Source organism: Cryptomeria japonica, chromosome 10 (assembly GCF_030272615.1).
Source record: "Cryptomeria japonica chromosome 10, Sugi_1.0, whole genome shotgun sequence".
NCBI classification, from domain to species: domain Eukaryota; kingdom Viridiplantae; phylum Streptophyta; class Pinopsida; order Cupressales; family Cupressaceae; genus Cryptomeria; species Cryptomeria japonica.
Window position 1 is genome coordinate 235,360,080 of NC_081414.1, and position 19,821 is coordinate 235,379,900.

The following is a 19,821-nucleotide window of genomic DNA, read 5'->3' on the forward strand; positions in this document are numbered from 1 at the left end:
ACATCAGAAGGATTGTGGGAAGATGTTCACGTATACCAGGACTTAACCATTTTGTGGTTGAGGGCTCTGACAAATATTCCAAGGCAAATCCTAATTGATGGGAAAGTAATTAAGGAGAACGAGGTTTATGACTTTCCTCGGTGGTTTTGCGTTGTTTGCTCAAGAAAGAACACCTTTGATAAATTCAGCGTGGAGTGTTTAACTTTGAAGGACTCGATCAGAAAGGTGCAGGAAGAAATCATTAATGTAATTGAAGCACTGTTCGCAAGGAAGCTTAATGATAGTGGAGTAACAATAAACTCCTTGAAATCTTAGTTACACGAGTTCTTCTTAGTAGGTTAATTCCCTAAGGAATGTTTCTTCATTTTCCAGTATAATGAAGAAGACATAGGAAATCATGATGGAATGGGAAAGTTTCTTTTCTAAGGGTGACGAAGAAATTGCCTTGATGGAATTCGATATTGAAAATGTACCAAGTGTCTCCACCGAAGAGTTGGAAGCCATCATCAGTAAATTCATTGCATATGCCATAAATGAATGGGATAATGGTCATTCATTCTTGGACGAGAATCTTTTGGTTGAATAGTGGCGGCATATTTATTGCTGGAATATTTTTGACTTAGTGGTGGTCCGGTCAATGCATGTTAAATACATGAGGAATCTTCTTGCATGCAACCGCCTTATTAATGATTCTATGACAGATTCTCTACGCATGTAGCCGTCGCATGGGGAATGATGGGCATTTATTTCTTGCATGGGAATGTTTATTGTATTTTGGGCATGTTTGATGTAATGGGGTGCATTAAATGCACTAATGGACGCCATTTTTGGGCTTTTAGAATAATTGTATATGGGCTTTATGGGGTATTTATTGCTGATTCCCACCTTGTTGCATCTTGAGTGGGGAATCTTCTAGGGTGAAACCCTAATTATGGTTTTGCATGTAGTCAATACCAAGAGCCTATATAAAGGGGTGACCCCTGTCATTTGTAAAAGAGGAGAGATTATTGCTAAGGATTGTTGAAGTAGCCAACTTAATACATTGTTTGACTTTGATGGTGTACTCTTGTTCTATTTTAGCAATCTGCATGGTCTTGCTCTCTTCATAGATTAGATTTGCTTTCACGTTCTTAGAAGAATAGGATTTGATAGGATTACTTGTTGCAAAGTCCAAGCTCATACTTTTGGTGTGTAGTTGATTGTTGCATACTGTGCAAAGTTAGCCTGAGCCTCTGTTATGTGTGTATGCTTAACTTCAATTATCAGTGAAGATTGTTCAATTTGATGGTCCACATTGGTGATCTGAAAAACCTTTACACACCCTTTGAAGATTGCATCGCCTTCGCGTAGTTGTGCTCTGCTGGTAAAACGAAGAGTGGTTTGATTTTGCATGAGTGATCTCGTCTCTTGTTCTTAGGATTAGATTAGACTCAGCATAGTTCTCTCTACCCTATTCTCATTTACTTTCAGCATATTTCGAAAATCCAAAAATCCAAAAATCCAAAAAATAGGGCTTTCATTGCAAATCATTCACATAGAAATCCTTGAACTTGCATGAGTTTGTTATCCTCTTCCAGTGAATACGTAAGGCCCCTTGGGTTAACAGCAAACCCATCAATCAATTGAGTCACGTCCACGCATTGAAGGAACCTTGGAGTTAGCCATTTGAACTTTTTGTGCAATCTTGGCATACAGACTAATTTTGATCAAGAGAGAGTAAGGTGACCGTTGGTAACTTTATTCCGTGTTAGATGTTGTCATAAAAATACGTCAACAGAAGATAGAGATTTCATCACATAGAAGTGTTCCAAGATCAAGGAAGCACAAGATTCACAAGAACAAGTATGGGAGTGCACACGCTAAAAAGAGAAAATCCAGTATAACCAAAAAGTAATCCAAGACGAAAGAATTTCCATACGAGATAAAGAGAATGCAAACATGATCAAGGCGAAAGATAGTTCTAGAAGAGTTAATCAAAGTTAGAAGATAATGCAATTTGGGAATACCTCCTACCTTCGTCTCATTCATGATTGAGCTTGGAAATGTTGAGTATCAAGAGATATGCCTCAATCACGTACCTTTGTGATGAGTTACAAGAACTAGCTAGCTGAGGTGGCGTCTAGTCAACACTTATCTAATTACATCATTTCAAGTTGGGGCGCCCAAGTTCAATGCACCTGATTCATCCAACAAGGTGGATGACTACCATATATAGGCACAAAGTTCAATGTACCTACCCTCATCATCTATTGGTGAATAATTCAAAGGAATGGCGTGTCCTATAAAATGTAATTGTCATTGGTCAAGCATTAAATGCTTTGTAATGGGTGTAACAAACCCTAATTAGGGTTTCTATCTTTCAATCTTGGCCATTGATGAGGATTTTATCCTAGCCCTTCATTGTAATGAGATGTTGATTTTATCACGGGTATTGATTCTTTTTTTTATTGCTGCATATGGGTGCCCATCTACATATTGTCCATTCATTGATTGTATGTGTTCATCACTTCAATTATATGTATATTAGTGGTGTCCCATCACTAAGGGTCACCACTCTTGGCCCATAATTAAATTATGTTATTATATAATATAAATATATTATTATTAATATAATATAATCTCAATAATAATATAAGATAGTTATATTATATTATATTATTTATATAATCTCAATAATAATAATAATATTATTAATATAATATAATAATAATTATATTATCAATGCCTATCAATATAATTATTATATCACAAGCTTTATGTTATCTATGTCGGCCTGATCCACACTCCGTCTTAGCCAATTAGGCCGATTAGGCCACTTACACATTTGTCTTCCTTAGACTGGAAGTGATAACCGACGCTGCCAATCATCAAGACACCCTCTCAGCTAGGGAGGATACTTCCAGCTGTACAAGACATATCACCTCACAGTGATGTTAACCACAATGGCTACATCCATATGTGGAAAGGAAAGATATCACCTCACTGTGATATCAACCATCATGACTCATCCATAGACATCACCTCACGTGATATCAACCATTATGGCATATCCATAGATATCACTTCCCGTGACATCCACCGTTATGGTTTATCCATAGATATCACCTCACGTGATATCAACCATATCGGAATATCCATAGATATCACTTCCCGTGACATCCACCATTATGGTTTATCCATAGATATCACCTCATGTGATATCAACCATTATGGCATATCCATAGATATCACTTCCCGTGACATCCACTATTATGGTTTATCCATAGATATCACCTCACGTGATATCAACCATTATTGTGAGATCGTCACCTCACAATGATGGTGAGATGCACAAGTGTTCATCATTGTGAGATCGTCACCTCACAATGATATTCACCATGGCTTATCCAAAGGGTAAACACACAAGTACAAGAAAAATCATCACGGACTCTCTTACGTGATGTTGTCATGACGTCACACACATGACATCCTCCATGAACCATATCAGAGGGTGGAGTTAAGGGCTTTCACCTCAAGTCTCTCTCAAGGAGAAATGCATCAATAAGAGTTTACACATTTAAAATCTTTTCTCAAATATAAGAATACATTAGTATAACATATAACCAAATCAATGATGCTGAGACTCAATCTCAGCTAGAGCTTCATCTCCCACCATGCCAAGCTTATCTCACAAACTTGATCCAGGAGAAGGGCTTGGTGAGAATGTCTCCTGTCCACTCATCAATACTAATATATCTCAACTGAATAGCATTCCTTTCCACGATGTCTCCAAAATAGTGATACTTGATCTCCACATACTTTGACCTATTATGAAATACGAGGTTGGAGTCTGCATCACTCTTGGTGTATTCCAAGCTCACCAAGTATCCATCTATTCAGAAATATCCTAACCTAGGTGTTAGCATAAGGACCTTTCAGCCTACACACATGGAACTCTATCCTATGAATCACAGCCCTTTGACTGTAGCAGTTTCCTGATCACTTGAGGAACCAACTCGACATGGTCTACTCCCTCTGAACCAATATGACCAAGATCCTTGGAAATCAACTGAAACAGATCCTCTAGTGGCTCCCTCTGAAGCTGAAATGTCAGGCTCCCTTTGAATGTTGATTATTCCACTTCGAAGATCCAGCCACCAACTCAATCACATGGCAACAAGCATCAAGTTGCAATCTCTTATGCTTCTTGGTCCGTCCTGAAAGCATCACACAGAGATTACTAATAGTTTATAGATCTAAACTATCTCGAAGAGAAATACCAATGTTAGAAGCATGCGTGAATCACTATTCCAATATAATTGCATGAATTAATAGCCTCACAGAAAATTCATGAACATTAATCAAACGTGGAATACTTTATCTCTTGTTTGATGGATCTCAAAACATTAGTCCACTTTCACTACGACAGGGACACGATAGGAGCAATCAGGCCAAGCTTTCGGTTATGGCCGACAAGTGCATCACTATCAAAATTAGAGTCATCCACAATCCATCCCTTGGTTTGACACCTTACAATATCCAAACTCTCCGTTTACTTCAATTCCTCCAGGAATCATATTGACCACTCGGATGATGCACAGATGCAGATCACCATTGTAATAAATCAAACACAGTCAGAATCAAATCTCTGTCTCTGTTAACAGACAGAAATCCATAGTTCAAAGCTTTGAGCCTTTGAAATAATCTGCGGATGCAGATGTAATGTCGGCTGCAAACTCAGCAAAGCTGATTCTCTTGTTGCCGTCGGTGTTGGCCTTCGTTATCATCACCGTTAGTTCCCTAAGTGAGAGCGTGTGGCTGAGCTTGGCCATGGAGTGAGCTAACTCTTGGTCACCATTTTAAAATGATCTTCGATGTGCAATCTGGCTATCCAAGACTTGGTCACTGCCTTTGAATGATACTCACTGTGTATGTACAAAAAACACAGTGCCTATTTGACAGTCCACGAATCTGATTACAGCACGTCTTCTTGGAATTTATAACACAATAGCTTTCTTGTTGAATAAGCAATATTTGAAGGGATACCACTCTTATCGATCTTCTAAAGTTTTAAATAGAATTTTGTGATAGTTCATACAGTTGCAACCGATCAACTAACTTCTCGACTTCAAACACTTCATAAACGACTTGTATGTTTTAAATACAAATGTCTAAACAATTGTATGTTTTCCAAAGACGCGTGCTCAGAATCAAGAATCAACTCAACCAAATAAATGCACCAGAATCCGAACTGAAACTTGTGAATTCTGAAACGATTACTAAATACAAGTCTTTACAATAGTGGATGGGTCCACCCTGGACATTCCTCTGGACACTTTCGTTAGAACCTCATCTCTTATGTTGGTGCTCACCAGCTCTCTTAGCCTCCTTTCTATTTCCTCTCTGAACTTGCATTCGTCTATAAGCATCATTAGAAGCTCCTTTCTCACCTCGCTTTCTATTGTATCTATTTGCTTCCTTGCCATCTCTTCTCTCAACTTGTTTTCCTTTATCAGCTTCTTTTGGACCTCCTCTCTTACCCTACTTTCCACCTGATCTCTTATCCTTCTTTTTTTCTTCCTCCATTAATGCCTTTGTTTTTACTCCAACTTTGTCCATGACTGTATTGAGAACAAAATTATCAGAATAGAATGTTCCATCGGGAGACACAACAACAAGCAAAGGTAATTTATTGAAGGAGGTGTGCCTGCGGAAATAACGCATAAGCATGGAATTGATTGACCAGGGATCCGCAATGGATAACCATTCAATTTTTTATTTATTTATTTATTTATTTTTCAACCCACTGTGTGTGAGGAGCTCGCGTTCCTCTCCCTTGAATTACTATTGGAATCCACACCACTTCAAACGTGATGTCGAATTTCTTTTCACTGCACAGTTTTTGAAGCCTGTGATAGACATTATTGAAAGCCTTGTATTCTGTTTCCATGTTGTGAAGCCAGGAGAGTAAGAGGAACATATATTTTCCTTCAAGCTCTTTGATTTCTACCTGTCTTCTCTTGGAAATTAAGAATTTTATTTCTTTTGTGAGCATCATTTCTTGAAGCAATTTGGTACTGCTCCGTTCCTGAGGATTCTTGGTTTCAATCAGATCCTTGAGGTGGAGATAGTCAATTTTCTGCAACTCCATTTCCACGGTCATCTCCCTTACACTCTGATACGTGATGCCTGTCCAGCTCGCAAAGGTTTTATGTTTATCTCTGCACCCAACATTACTAAAGATCATAGTGTAACTGACCCTCTGATCAAAAACCCTCAACCGTGCACAATGCTTTTTTAAAGAAAACCAGTGCTCCATAGTTATCATAACCAAAAACAGGATGACTGCCAACCAGCTTCTTTTCCAGTTCAGTCACACATGTTCCAACGTGAACTATTTGCAGTTTCTCACAAGTTGCTTGAAGATCGTCAAGTATCCTCCCCAGTGCTTTTAAATCTGCCTTGTTGAACACATATCTGTATAAAAATCTAGGGCTTCCACTCCCTGGAACGCTGCTGCTTGTCCTTACAATAAACTTAAATACTCTTTCTCAGCCTTTCCTAGTTTTCGTACCCGATTTGATACCATGTTGATTTTATCACAGGTATTGATTCTTTCTTTTATTGTTGCATATGGGTGCCCATCTACATATTGTCCATTCATTGACTGTATGTGTTCATCACTTCAATTATATATATATTGGTGGTGTCCTTTCACTAAGGGTCACCACTCTTGGCCCAATAATTATATTATAATAATATAATATAATCTCAATAATAATATAAGATAGTTATATTATATTTTATTATATAATCTTAATAATAATAATAATATTATTAATATAATTATTATATCATAATAATTATATTATCACAAATATTATCCCAATAAAATATAATAATTATATTATCAATGCTTATCAATATAATTATCATATCACAATAATTATCACAACCTTTATGTTATCTATGTCAGCCTGATCAACACTCCATCTTCCATCTTAGCCGATTAGGCCGATTAAGCCACTTACACATTTGTCTTCACCAAATTGGAAGTGATAACCGACGCTGCCAATCATCAACATGAGAGCACTATTAAAGGCTCCACTTCATTTGTAAAGGTTATTAGTTAGCAGTTAGGAACTCAATAGAAGGTAACAAGTAGATAGTTAAGGTAGAGTAGGAAGAGAAGGCAAAGTTTGGTGCCAAGATGTTGTTGCAAGAGACATTGTTTTTCATTGAAGTTATGGTGAATTTCGTATGTTGATTCAACATGTTGCATGGTCTCTACCTCTCATTTGTTTTAATGCTGGTTAATTGAATGAATGATCTTGTGGATGATTAATGGTGAAATTCGCATATTAGTTTGCTGATTGTAAACTTGCCTCGTGTGCTCAATTGGATTCCTTATTCAAGCTTAACTTCAATTGCTATTCACATATTGATATGCATTGCCTTGATGGTGTCTATGTTGCTGGTGGTAATATGAACATCATACATTTACCTTAAAAAATTGCACTAGCCTTGTGGAGATGTTCGTTGCATGTCAAAGCAAAGCTTAGTTGAGTTTCATCAAAGATTGTCCATTGCTCTTACATTCCTAGGATTAGAGTAGCTTCCTAAACCCTATCTCTTTTATCTTTTTTAAAGCTATTAAAATTTTCACGTTTGAACAATATTCAAGCATTCAAGATTCAACGTAAGTCCACCTTGTGATTTCAGCAATATCACATCAAACAACTGAGTCTATCCAAGAGCACATCAAGACTCGACATTTGGAACCTTGGAGTCATCCCATTTGATCACGTAGTTTAGCACTTTGTAGTATTTTGTTCAAGAGAGGATAGAATACTTAGTATTTTAATCTGTGTTGCATTGTGCATGAAAAACACATCAACAAGACCCAAACAATCATATAAATGCATAGGGATTGTATGCTGAATATGATTCACTTATTCAGATTCCTACTTGATTGATCTCTCTTGATGCTTTTCAATGCTTATATAAATCTGATCTATTGATTATATTCCGATATCTACCGTTCCTCAAATGAAACCTTCTTCCCTTTATATTTTCCATTGTAAGGGATAAGTCACATACCTTCATCATGCCTTCCCTTGGCAAGGGTCACAACTTTTCACAATTACCACCCTATCAAAAGGTCACAACCTTTCATCATTTCTATCCTTAAAAGTCACTTAATTATTTTCTTCTTATTCCTTTCTTCTTCTGTGATATCCCCTTTTCTAGGCGACATGAGATGAGTCGGGGTTGACCTACCATTCGAGTTCCCGTAGGTCAACGGAATGGTCAGGAGATTCATTCTGAAGGGTCATGGAACTTTGCAGGGGCTCTGTGAGCAGTTTTGGACCTTCAGACGACAGTTCCTACTTTTTAGGGAGGTCTATTTTTTAGGGAGAACTGGTAGTTGACTGAATGACCACTCGGGGGACCAAGGAGCAGAGCAGGATCCCTTTGAGCAGTTAAAGGTGTTTGGAGAGAGGTTCCTATTTTTTAGGGCGAGTCCCTACTTTCTAGGAGGAACTGTCAGTTGGCCCATAGGACTCAGACAACATCAACGATCACAGTGCTTCCGACGGAATTCAAATCTGAGTCGCGGATTTCATTTTATGAATAAATATTTCCTAAGTTGGATTAAATAAATAATAATAAAGTGAAATAATACAATCACTATATATTAATAAAGTGGTCCCTTGGCACATTTTCCTAGAAGTTATAACTTAAATATATGGCCACTTTTAATGAGGAATTAGACCCTCAATGGGTCAAACCACTTGGGGGAAGTATTTTTTTTAATAAAAATAAACATTTTAACATGTTTAATGATGCCAAAAGTCCAACCCTAACCCCAAATTCGAATTAGGGTTTGAGGAATGTTAAAAGAGCATTTGGGAGCTCATTTTTGCATTATGTGATTGCGAATTTTTGAAAAGAAAACTATTTTGCACGTCTGCAACGTATTTTGCAGGTGTGGATTGGAATTGGGGACGTAGACCTCCATTTTTGAGAGAAAGGACAAAAACCCTTTCATATTTTGTCAATTTGGAATGTTGGGAATGCTTATATCTATCCAACAAGGGGATTAATCAGAAGAATGTTGACACTTACAGCAGCAATTGGTCATGAGAACCTTTCCTCAAATGAAACCTTCTTCCCTTTATATTTTCCATTGTAAGGGATAAGTCACACACCTTCATCATGCCTACCCTTGGCAAGGGTCACAACTTTTCACAATTACCACCCTATCAAAGGGTCACAACCTTTCATCATTTCTATCCTTAAAAGTCACTTAATTATTTTCTTCTTATTCCTTTCTTCTTCCTTCAACCTTCCTTAATCCCTCTCCTTCCTCCTCTCTTCATTTCATATCTTTTTATACTTCAGTCCTATAGGAGAGTTGAGCACTGTAAATGACTATTCCCTTTATGATTTGTGATTGATTGAATATGATTTGGATAAGAAATGATGCAAGAACTAGGTAAAATGCTAAGAAATTGACAAGATTCAACATAAACAGGCAAAAACAGATCATAAAGCAAGCCCAAAAGTACAGATCTGGAAATCAGAACAAAAAGGAACCTATCATTGAAATTTGAGCCTGAAAATGCCAAACCAGTGTGCTGGGTGCCCTAGTCTAAGAAGTGATCCTGGATAGAGATGCTTTGTAGTTTCTCCCTTTTAAATTCAGGCACAAAGTATCAAACGAATGTGCTAATTGACATAGTCCATTAGTATTTGCCTGTTCAAAATCTGGAATTGTAGGTTTTAGTATGCTCTGTGCAATCCCGCAACTTGTAGCTATCGGATTTGTAACCTGCACATAGAAGAGAGAGAAAAATGTTGTGTTGTATAGGAATTTGGCTGTGTCAAATCCTGGGTAGGAATTAACCTCCATTACAACAATGATGGATCAGAGAGGAAGCTTACCCCTGGTAGTGCAGATGCTGAAAACCTTAAGGAAATGATTGAATTGACAAATGATACCTTTGCTATGAACTTCTTGCCTTGAAGCTTTCACAACGCTTGATGTTGCTTGATAGGAGTTAATGCATGCCTTCATGGAGGAACACATAACTTGATCATGATTGCTGAACTTTGATGCTTAAATGCTTGATTTCATATTTCTCCTCAATTGCCTTGAATATGCCTGATTGTAATGCTCAATTAGAGTGATGAATTGAAAGTAGGAGATGTTCAAATGAGGGGGAGGGAGTTGTATAAATTTCGAAGAAGGCCAACATCAGGGAGCACTTTCCCTTTCCAAATTTTCCTGACTGTTAGAGGTTCAAATTTGGTCCCGAAATGACTAGATTATGGTGCCATAGTCCTAGCTTTCTGAGCCAAAACCAAGGTCAGTGAGTATGGAATTGTGCTGGGCTTCCAGAATTGGCCATAGAACGAGCAGAGTCAGTCATGAATTAGGGGCATGAGGGACAACCACCAAAGTGAGTGTAAAATTGTAGAGGGATACAATTTACAATACTAAACAGTGAATGTTTCTTCCTGGTATATTTCTTTTGGTTTGACTATGCCTAGAATTTGACAGGTTCGACTATGACTAGAATTTGACATTCTTTTGCACACTTTGAAAGAAATTTGAGCTCTCTTTTTAGGGTCAATTTGTAGCCTAATTTTGATGGTGTGCATAGTCCAACTATAAATAGCAAGTCATTAATGTTTCTTTTTGAACCTTAGAAATTCTTTCTGCACATTATTAGCAATGTTTCTTGTTATTCTTTCCATATCATGAATTTGTCTTGGCACTCACGTGAATTCTTAGACCCATCCAGGACTTTGTAGAAGTAGTATTTCTTTTCATGAGGTGTTTAACTTTACCCTGAGTCTTAGCCTCCGTGAACAGACTAGAATGGCTGAGAGTGATCTTCTAAGAAGAAGTAAGTTTTATTTTTTTGTCTGATGCACGACTTAATAATGCTGTGCTCAATTTCTGTTTGTTATTGCTCATCTACACTGTATTTGTCTTCTATTCTGCTGTGTTCGATTTTGTACCAGAAACATGGTTATTGAAACTTGCAGCAACAAAGGTTGTCTTTGGAATCAAACATTTGCATGACCCTTTGTTCAAATTCTACTTAAAGCTTGTAGTTTAGTTCCTTTAGAATTTTCCATGAAAGCCACAACAGAATGGAGCATAGAGTAATCTAGAAAAAGAAAGAACAGAACCAAGAATCCACTTAGAAAATCCCCATATGAAAGTAAACAAACTGGCCTTTTTAAAAATCTCTAAATAATTAAAGATTTATTAACAATTTGATAGACTTGGAAATGTAGAGAAAAAATGACAGTCACAAAGGCTAGCAGAAGCTCATTACCGAAGAGGCAACTGAAGAGAGATACAGACCCCAAAACTGGAATGACCAAGTAGGCAGCCCTAGGAATGCTATCCAAAACTGCACTAACCAAGGAACCTAAAGAAGTAAAATAACTTCAAGCTCAACTGTAACTACCCAGAAAATGTAAATCTTGTGACTAAAATGAACATCCATGCATAGAACAACACTTGCATTGAAGCCACGGTCACTACCTGCATACATGATTGTCTTGAATTGACAGGAAATTTTCTACTTTAAGAGCCTTGACTCCATATTATACCTTGGATGCCTTTTGGGCATGAATGATATCTTCCCAAATTTCATATGTAAAAATCCTTATTCGATTAAGGGGTGGGGTATTTGATGTTGTCATATAATCCAAGAACTAAGGGAAATCATCTCAAATAGTAATACATGCTTTTCTTTCTGTGTGGGCTTTTTTGAAAACTTTTGATTTATACCCAATTCTAGACCTTAGACCCAATCCCTTCTTTTACTAAAAAGTCTGCAACATTGTTACATCTCACAACACAATTAAAAGGGGTGATGATGAAAGACCTTTGGATAGAGAAAACATCCTGGATAATCATATTTAATAGTCAATTTTGAGGTCGATTTCTCAAAAATGGAGCAACTAACTTTCAACTCATTCGACTTCCATATTTAGCCACATATTACAGATGGCAAGGGAGAGGCCTTGGAGAAGAGCTTTCTCCTTTGACTATTTAGTAGATGAGTTCCCGAGATTTAAGCAAAAAAATGCTTAATCTTTCTAACTTTTCTTATAAAACCTTCTTCCCTGCTTGCATGGCCAAGATTTCCTTCCCTGTTGTAACACCATTTGCAGGGCTGAATAATAATTTATTAGAGAAGCACTTAGTGGATTTTCTTCACATGATGTTCTGCTTTTTCATGGTAGCTTTCAGTGTTAACCTATCAATATTATGTGATCTAAAGGAGACATATTGAGGTGTTTCTGTTTTGGTAAAAATTCTTGCACTTGGTTAGTTTGTCAATAGAAACAATTGAAGGAGTTTTATAATGGCAAGTTTCTGTGTGCAGAATGGATACTCTCCAAAGACATATGCCATTTACAGGTCCTGATGGCACAAATGAACTTAAAAAGATTGCTGTGCGATTTGAAGATAAGGTTTTTGCAGCTGCTGTGGATCAGGTGTGTTACCTGCAGTTATCTCATATACATATAAATGTGTTTCCATACACTCGCAAGTTATAATTTATTGGCTTTCTAAAACAGCAAGTAATAAACAACACAGCCTTCTACATCCTTTACATGGATCCCAGCTTGTGTTGCTGAAGGTTGAAATAGGTGCCAAAATAACTCGTTCCGCATAAATTTCCTTAAAGAACTGCTGTCTATGTCATCATTGAACATGTCTTTTTCAAAATTTCTTGTGATTGGTTATTGCAATATAATTATATTAATATTTTATATCTACCATGTTTGGAAGAAAATATAAAACATGAGAACCAAATTGTCTAAATGTTTGATCAAGTTAGCAAAAGGATAAAACTGATAGAATCATAGATGTATATGTGTGCATGTATTCCCTTATCTGTATTATCTTAAGTTTAAATCCAGTCTGTCCTAATATATCCTTATCAGCTAAAAAGAATCAATTCCCCAAATTGGGGAAAACTTATTGAGCACATCCAGGTCTTCAAGCATCTTTCATCTTCTTGCAATAAATGATAATTTTACTCAGATTTCTTGCACTTTTCCTTTTTGGTGAAATTTAAACTTCTTTTTCAATTCAACGGTTTCAACTTTCATTTTACTCAGGAAGGCAGCAGAGCTATGGTTCTTCTGAATATCTATTCTGCTGCACACTTTCTACAGCCAGATGAAGTTCTCATTGCATAGAGTCATTCAAGTCATATGGTTTCTATTATCTTTTGTATCATGCATTTTGATATGTATACATGTTTCTAAAGAGATTACTATGCAGAAATGATTTTTCTCTTTCGTTTGGAGGATAATGTTGTTTCTCTATGTTGTGCAGGAAGATTATCTGCGCAAAATATCTCTCAAGATGCTATCACTTAGAAATCATGTTTCTCGAGATGGAAATTTCTTTAGTGCCAACCAGCTGGCAACAACCACAGTTGAATCTAATCCAGCAAGAGCTCAAGCAAAGGCTTGACATGGATGTTGCCGCTGCACACTTTGCTGCACTTAGATGTTGATGATGACTAGGAGCCACCTAGTGAGATTGAGAGTGCTACTACCAATGATAGTGCTGGTGGTAGTGCCAATGTTAGCACTATTTGTGGTTCTTCTAATTTACCACAGCATAGATTGTCTAATATGAATGATGATGATATTTTTTATGATGCATATGATCTTTGTTCAATGATGGCTGATTGTTGACACTTTGACATTATTATTTTCAATTTTAATTTATATCATGACATTCATGTTTGACTAATATTTGACTATTAATATGGTGGTGTATTTTGAACTTAATTACTACTGCAAATCTGGATGTTTTTCTTATTTTTATATGTTTTTGTATCGATGAATCTAAACTGAACGCTACCCCAAAAAATATTTTGACCAAACCTTGAGCCGGACCATTGAAACACAAACCTGAATCCAAATGAGTAACTTAGATTCTCGATATAATGAGGAAGACGTCATCTTTCAAACATTGATTTGCCACTGTAGAAAATTCAGTCAAAGTGCTTCCAAAGATTAAGATTTGAAATTTAGAATAATGAGATTTTTATCAAAATCCTCGAGCAAATTGAAGGTAGGTTTTGGAATGATTGTAATCAATGGATTCATCATGCTCATAGTTCGAATTTTTATTGTCAAGTTGAGATTAGCGAAATGCTCATTAGTTTCACTATTATAGGGTTTGAGTGATCTCCAAATCCAGAAAAAGTCTGCCATATTTCAGTGGTTGAGAGGATTTGTCAAATACCAAGTCAAATTTTTGTAGATTTTTATTTTTCAAACGATAGCCATATTTAGCAATTGGCATCATCATCAATGCTATTTCTAAATGACGTAAGAGAATCTTATTTTAGGATTTTCTATTTATTTAATTGTTTTCAAATTTGTTTGTGTTAAAGTCGTTATATTTTTTATTTTTTACAATTTTTAAATCCTTAAAACCTACCCTTTGTGAGTTTATAAATAAGTGCTTTGAGCACATTAAGTCTTAATTAACTTGATGTTGGGCTTATTATGTAGAAATTCTCGCCTTTCCATATTTTATAATTTCATATTTATATTAAATTAAGTAATTCCGTCAAATTTCATATTGATGTTTGTTATTCATTAAGCAGTGGCTTTGTATACTCAGTTTTTAACTTCCTGAAATTGTGTGGCTATTCAATTGTTTGATTATCTCTTGTTGATGTGAATTTGCTAGTCTTTGATTTAGTTAGTAGTAGCAAGCATTTATTTGTGTCTCATTCAAATATGTGCTGTAAACTCAGTTTTTAACTTCCTGAAATTGTGTGGCTATTCAATTGTTTGATTATCTCTTGTTGATGTGAATTTGCTAGTCTCTGATTTAGTTAGTAGTAGCAAGCATTTATTTGTCTCATTCAAATATGTGCTGTAATTTAATGCTAGTCTTTGCTTTAGACAATATGAAATTGAGTTTATTCATTTGTGCTTGGTAGTTTATTCTTGAATTTTATTTGTTATAGAGCTTGATTGTTAATAGTTTGGTGTTTGCATTCAGGGTAAAAATTAGTGATTTACATTTATGAAAAATCCCATTGAAATATTGTACATTGTGCATATTTGTGAATTGTCTATTATTTTATTTTAGATTCAATCATGTCTCAAGGAGCTTCCCCTCAATTTGAAGAATAACCCTAACATAAGTGTTCTCGAAAGAGAAATTAAAATACTAACAAGAGGTCAATCTCATTTTAACTAATATGAATAACTATGGTAATACTCTAAACTTTTAGGGAATTTACCATCTCTGGCATTGGTTAGATTCACAACCTCACTCCAACACTACTTTTTTTGTGTATCCATAAGGCCTTGCCCTCCCCAACTCTCGGTCCCACCCTCCCCAAATAAAGAGAAATATAGAAAAATCTCCCTCCGCAACAACATATATGTTATAAACTCTGATCATACAAAACACTACATTAACAGGAAACACTTAAAACATCATCAAACAACTCATCTAAATTTTCAAAGGTTCGACTAGAAGTTTGAGTATCTTAATAGATTTATAAAGAATTGAGAGGGGGGGTGAATCAGTGATAGCAAAAACAATACCACTTTAAACACAGATCGATAAAGGCAGTTAACCCGTTTACTTAATACTATGCATGCAATCCAAAATGATATTAAAACATCCACAACAAGTAAAACATCCACCATAACACGTGTTTATACGTGGAAAATTCGACTGGGAAAAAACCACAATGAGATGGGACTCACAAGTTAACATCTGCAGTAATAGGTAACTGATCGGTTAAGGTCTACAAATTGCTCAGCAAGGAGCGGATCTTGTTAAAGATCCCAAAGCCCTGTTAGGAGCTATACCCTGTTAAAGGTAGTACTCTGTTAGGAGTAACCTCGGTAGATGATTTCAAACCCAAACTAATGGATCACCTTGTTAGAGGATTTGTACAATGAAGTTTGTTAGAGCTTACTTGGTTATGGGATTTGAGTGTTGTAGTAGTTAGAAAACAATAGGTGGTGTGATCTAGAAGTAGCACAACTTGCTTGAATAGATCCTCTTTTGCTCACTCAAAATTGCATCACCAACATACTCTGCAACGCCTTAAGTAAATCGCAACAACTTAACACTTCTATCTCGCATCATAAAAATAGTTCATCACAATGTCATTATATAGACATTAGATTTCATGTCAGCTCAGGAGTCGTATCACAATTTCCTAGGTGTAGTGTATCTGGACAATCTAACATAACAAATCACAGATTGTTGCCAAATTTGTCGGTTAGGGATGACTCATCACGATCGGTGATAACTCATCACACAATCAGTGAAACCGGTTGGAACACGAATACCGATTAAGAGTTAACCTCTTCCAACTCATAGACCGATTGTCTTCGATTTGCTTCTTTGATGGTCTCCGTTGAATCTCCAAGCAGGTGTCATGTCATTCCTGCATATATCGGTTGTCTACATATACCAGTTAGACACACTCAAAACCGATTGAACTTCTGTATGCATATAATATTGGTTTTGCAATACAAAGACTTAGGAGTAATATCGGTTTGTCTTAACTAAGATGACTAAGACAATGTGAACGTATGTGTGTGTATACATGTGCCATCAATGACAACATATGAAGTCATCCATTACAATCATCATCAAGCCAACATATCTTACCTAGATTCTTATACTCGTGAAAGAGTTTTTCTTTTAAATATTTTTGCATGGGAAACAATCTTTTGTGACCTTATATATTTAGGAATTGTGGGATTTTCTAGTATCAGTCGAGTCATTAGGTCAAACTAGACAATCAAATGTCATTGATTGGTAGGAGAAGATCTATCAGAAGGAAAGCTAATTGCAATGGCCTATCTTCCCAGTTGTTGATCAATTCTCAATATTGCAGATTTTTCACTTCTATGGGGATAGAGTTTTGAGTGATTGCTTATGTTGTTAGCATTATTATCTTTGATGTCAACAATTGAGAAGATGCAGTGGATAGATCAGACAAGATGAGATGCAGTGGAGAGTTCAGATTGAAAGGTTGGCAAAAGTGTTGTTGCAACATCATATAACATACCGTGTTATATGGAGAAGAAGATACATGAGGAATGCATGAAGTGTCATTGGGACATGAAAATGGACAAAGGAGGACACAGGCAATTGTGTTGAAAATGTATTGTGAAATCTGGTCTAACTCAAAAAAAGTTAGCTGCAGTTGTCAATAACACGCAGGTTGTCACATGCAGTTATAGGGAGTATCAGTCGCAGTTGTCAATAACACGTAGGTTCTCGCTATTTACAAAGCCGCAAAATGTAACTGCATATGTCAATAATACGATGGGTTAGTCTTGTTGGTCTATCAGGATGTCAATAACATGCTGGTTATGTTGCTTGTCTTATCCCGCAACATGTTATACAAGGTAAGATAACCTTGCGGGATAACATTTAAGTGAAGCAAACAATAAACTTCCTTATCCCGCGACATGTTATTTGCATGTAAGAAACCTTGCGGGATAACGATAGTCAAAGGAGGTCAAAGTGGAGAGATGCTCTCTCTTATCTCGCACTGTCAAGAGTGACTAACAAAAGTCACGTGAGATAAGAAACTAAAGGGAAGATTGCGGATTCCCATCCCGCATGGGCTAAGATGCACACAAAGTGTCATGCAGGGTAATGAGTGAAAGCATGGCTTGAAGAAAACCTTATCCTGCATAGGCTAAGAGGCTACACAAAGAACGTGCGAGATAACAAAGTTAAGAAAACCCTTATCCCACCAGGGTTTACACTTGTAAGAACATTGTTGCGGGATAAGACTACAAAGGAAAAAGAAAGGTTTCCTTATCTTGAGCGTCTCTGCGGGGATAAGGAAAGGGCCACGAGATACTAAGTTACCCGACAAGTGAAGACAAAAGGAAGAATCCTTATCCCGCATGAGTTAAAAGACCTTGCTAATGTGGTGTGGGCTAACAAAGGAGGAGGAAGGCTTCTTGAAGCTTATCCCGCGAGACGTATAACACGAAGATCAACCACAACATGAAACAACTCGATAGTCCACATAAGCTTTGACCAAGTCCGACTCGACGACGTGGCGTGTACGAAGCGAATTAGAGAACACTTGTCGAAATGGTGAAAGGGTATTTTTGCTGACATAATTGAAGATTGTGATCGACTTTGTGGCTAGGACTACAAGTTGATAGTCTCAGAGGTCCATGTGGCGGTTGACCAGGATTGACCAAGTGACTTGGACGATGAATAAGAAGATGTGTGCATGACGATAGGCAAATTAATTTACGTGGCTGCTAACAAACCTTGACTATCTAATCTGGAAAAAGAATATGAAGACATGTGGCTCCTTGGTGGACAAAACAAATCAGATTTGCAGAGTTAGTGCATCTGATGGAGGTTGTTGTCCATCTTTTCTAGGTAGGTCGACAAAGGATAGAGAATGGATTAATGGCGGACCAGGTGGAGATTTTTGCAGGGCTTGAGGTGATCGATAGTGGCAGAACCAAATCTGCGAGGCCGATTTAGCTTGCTAAAAATAGCAACCCAGTACAGAGAACATCCAGGAAAACAAAGAAGAGTCATTTAATGCAAGTGGTTGATTCAAGTAAAAATCTAATATGCAAATCTTAGAAAGACACAAGGAATTATTTATAAATGCAGATTTGGAGGGAAAAACATTATCTGATGGAGAGTTGATTGAGCAGAGCAGTAAATGCGATTGGACTAAGGTAGTAGGTTTGTGAAGACAGAGGTGGAGGTCGAAATATAGATTTTTTCCACAAGTCGATTATTGTATGAGGTGATGCGCTGAAGAAAGTTGTGTTGCTCAAAAGTGTGGACATAGTATTGGAAGCATCAGAGATCAAAGACATAGGGCAACAAAGATCAGAATGTCGAGACAACTAGAGGCAGCAAGAAGTTGAGCAAGGATAGAAAGAGTAACAAAGCAGAGCAACGTGCTGAGAGTAGAGAGAAGAAAGACAAAAAGGAAATTAGTTAGGTGCTACAAAACTTCATCTGTAGTAAGGTATCTAATTTGTAAAATTGAATCTATTTTCATTATAATCTCTGAGTGGGTGCTCAGAGAAGGGTTAGGTGCTCATTGAGTAGCTTCTTTAAATTGTTAGGGGGTTGGTGCTCAAAATTTTAGGGGTTGGTGCTCCTTTGGGTTGGTGCCCATAAAACTCTATTGTAATCTGTTATTCATTGTTAGGCTGGATTGAAGTAGTAGACTCCAACAGCTATTCTCATCGAGGTTTTTCCCACATTGAGTTTTCCTTGTATATCTGGTGTTATGTGATGTGCTCTTGTGTGTGTGTGTTTATGTTTGCATTGCATCTTTAAAATTTGCACACTGAACTTAAAGTTTTTGAAATACATCGATTCACCCCCCTCTCAGTGTCCATTTGTGTTCTTCAATTGGTATCAGAGCAATAGGTTCCCCTGCAGTAAAAGATTTCTCTAGCTTGGGTAGATTCTGGTTAAGTGGACACAATGACTAGGAATGAATCCTCATCCTCTAAAGCTCCTATGTTTGATGGCACCAACTATGCTTTTGGAAGTAGAATAATGAAAACCTACCTGTCTTCTCTTCCCTAGGGTTTGATGTGTGAATGTCAGTAAAAAATGGTTATACAGTCCCTCAAGTTCCTCCTATCGACCTTGATGCTAAAAGAGAATATGAGAACAATGCCAAAGCTAAGAATGCAATCTTAAGTGGTCAATCTGATACAAAGTTTGTCAAAGTCATGCACTGCACATCAGCAAAAGAAACTTGGGACAAGTTGCAAAAGATATAT

The 19,821-nt window shown here is 36.8% G+C and overlaps 1 protein-coding gene across 1 annotated transcript; it reads left to right on the forward strand.

The window, feature by feature from the left end:
- Positions 1–12,365: 12,365 nt before the first annotated feature.
- Positions 12,366–13,783, forward strand: LOC131054888 (mediator of RNA polymerase II transcription subunit 15a). Its single transcript, XM_057989527.2, has 2 exons — positions 12,366–12,507; positions 13,358–13,783. The coding sequence occupies exons 1-2, from the start codon at positions 12,397–12,399 to the stop codon at positions 13,496–13,498; spliced, it is 252 nt and encodes an 83-aa protein (XP_057845510.2). The 5' UTR covers positions 12,366–12,396; the 3' UTR covers positions 13,499–13,783.
- Positions 13,784–19,821: the final 6,038 nt, after the last annotated feature.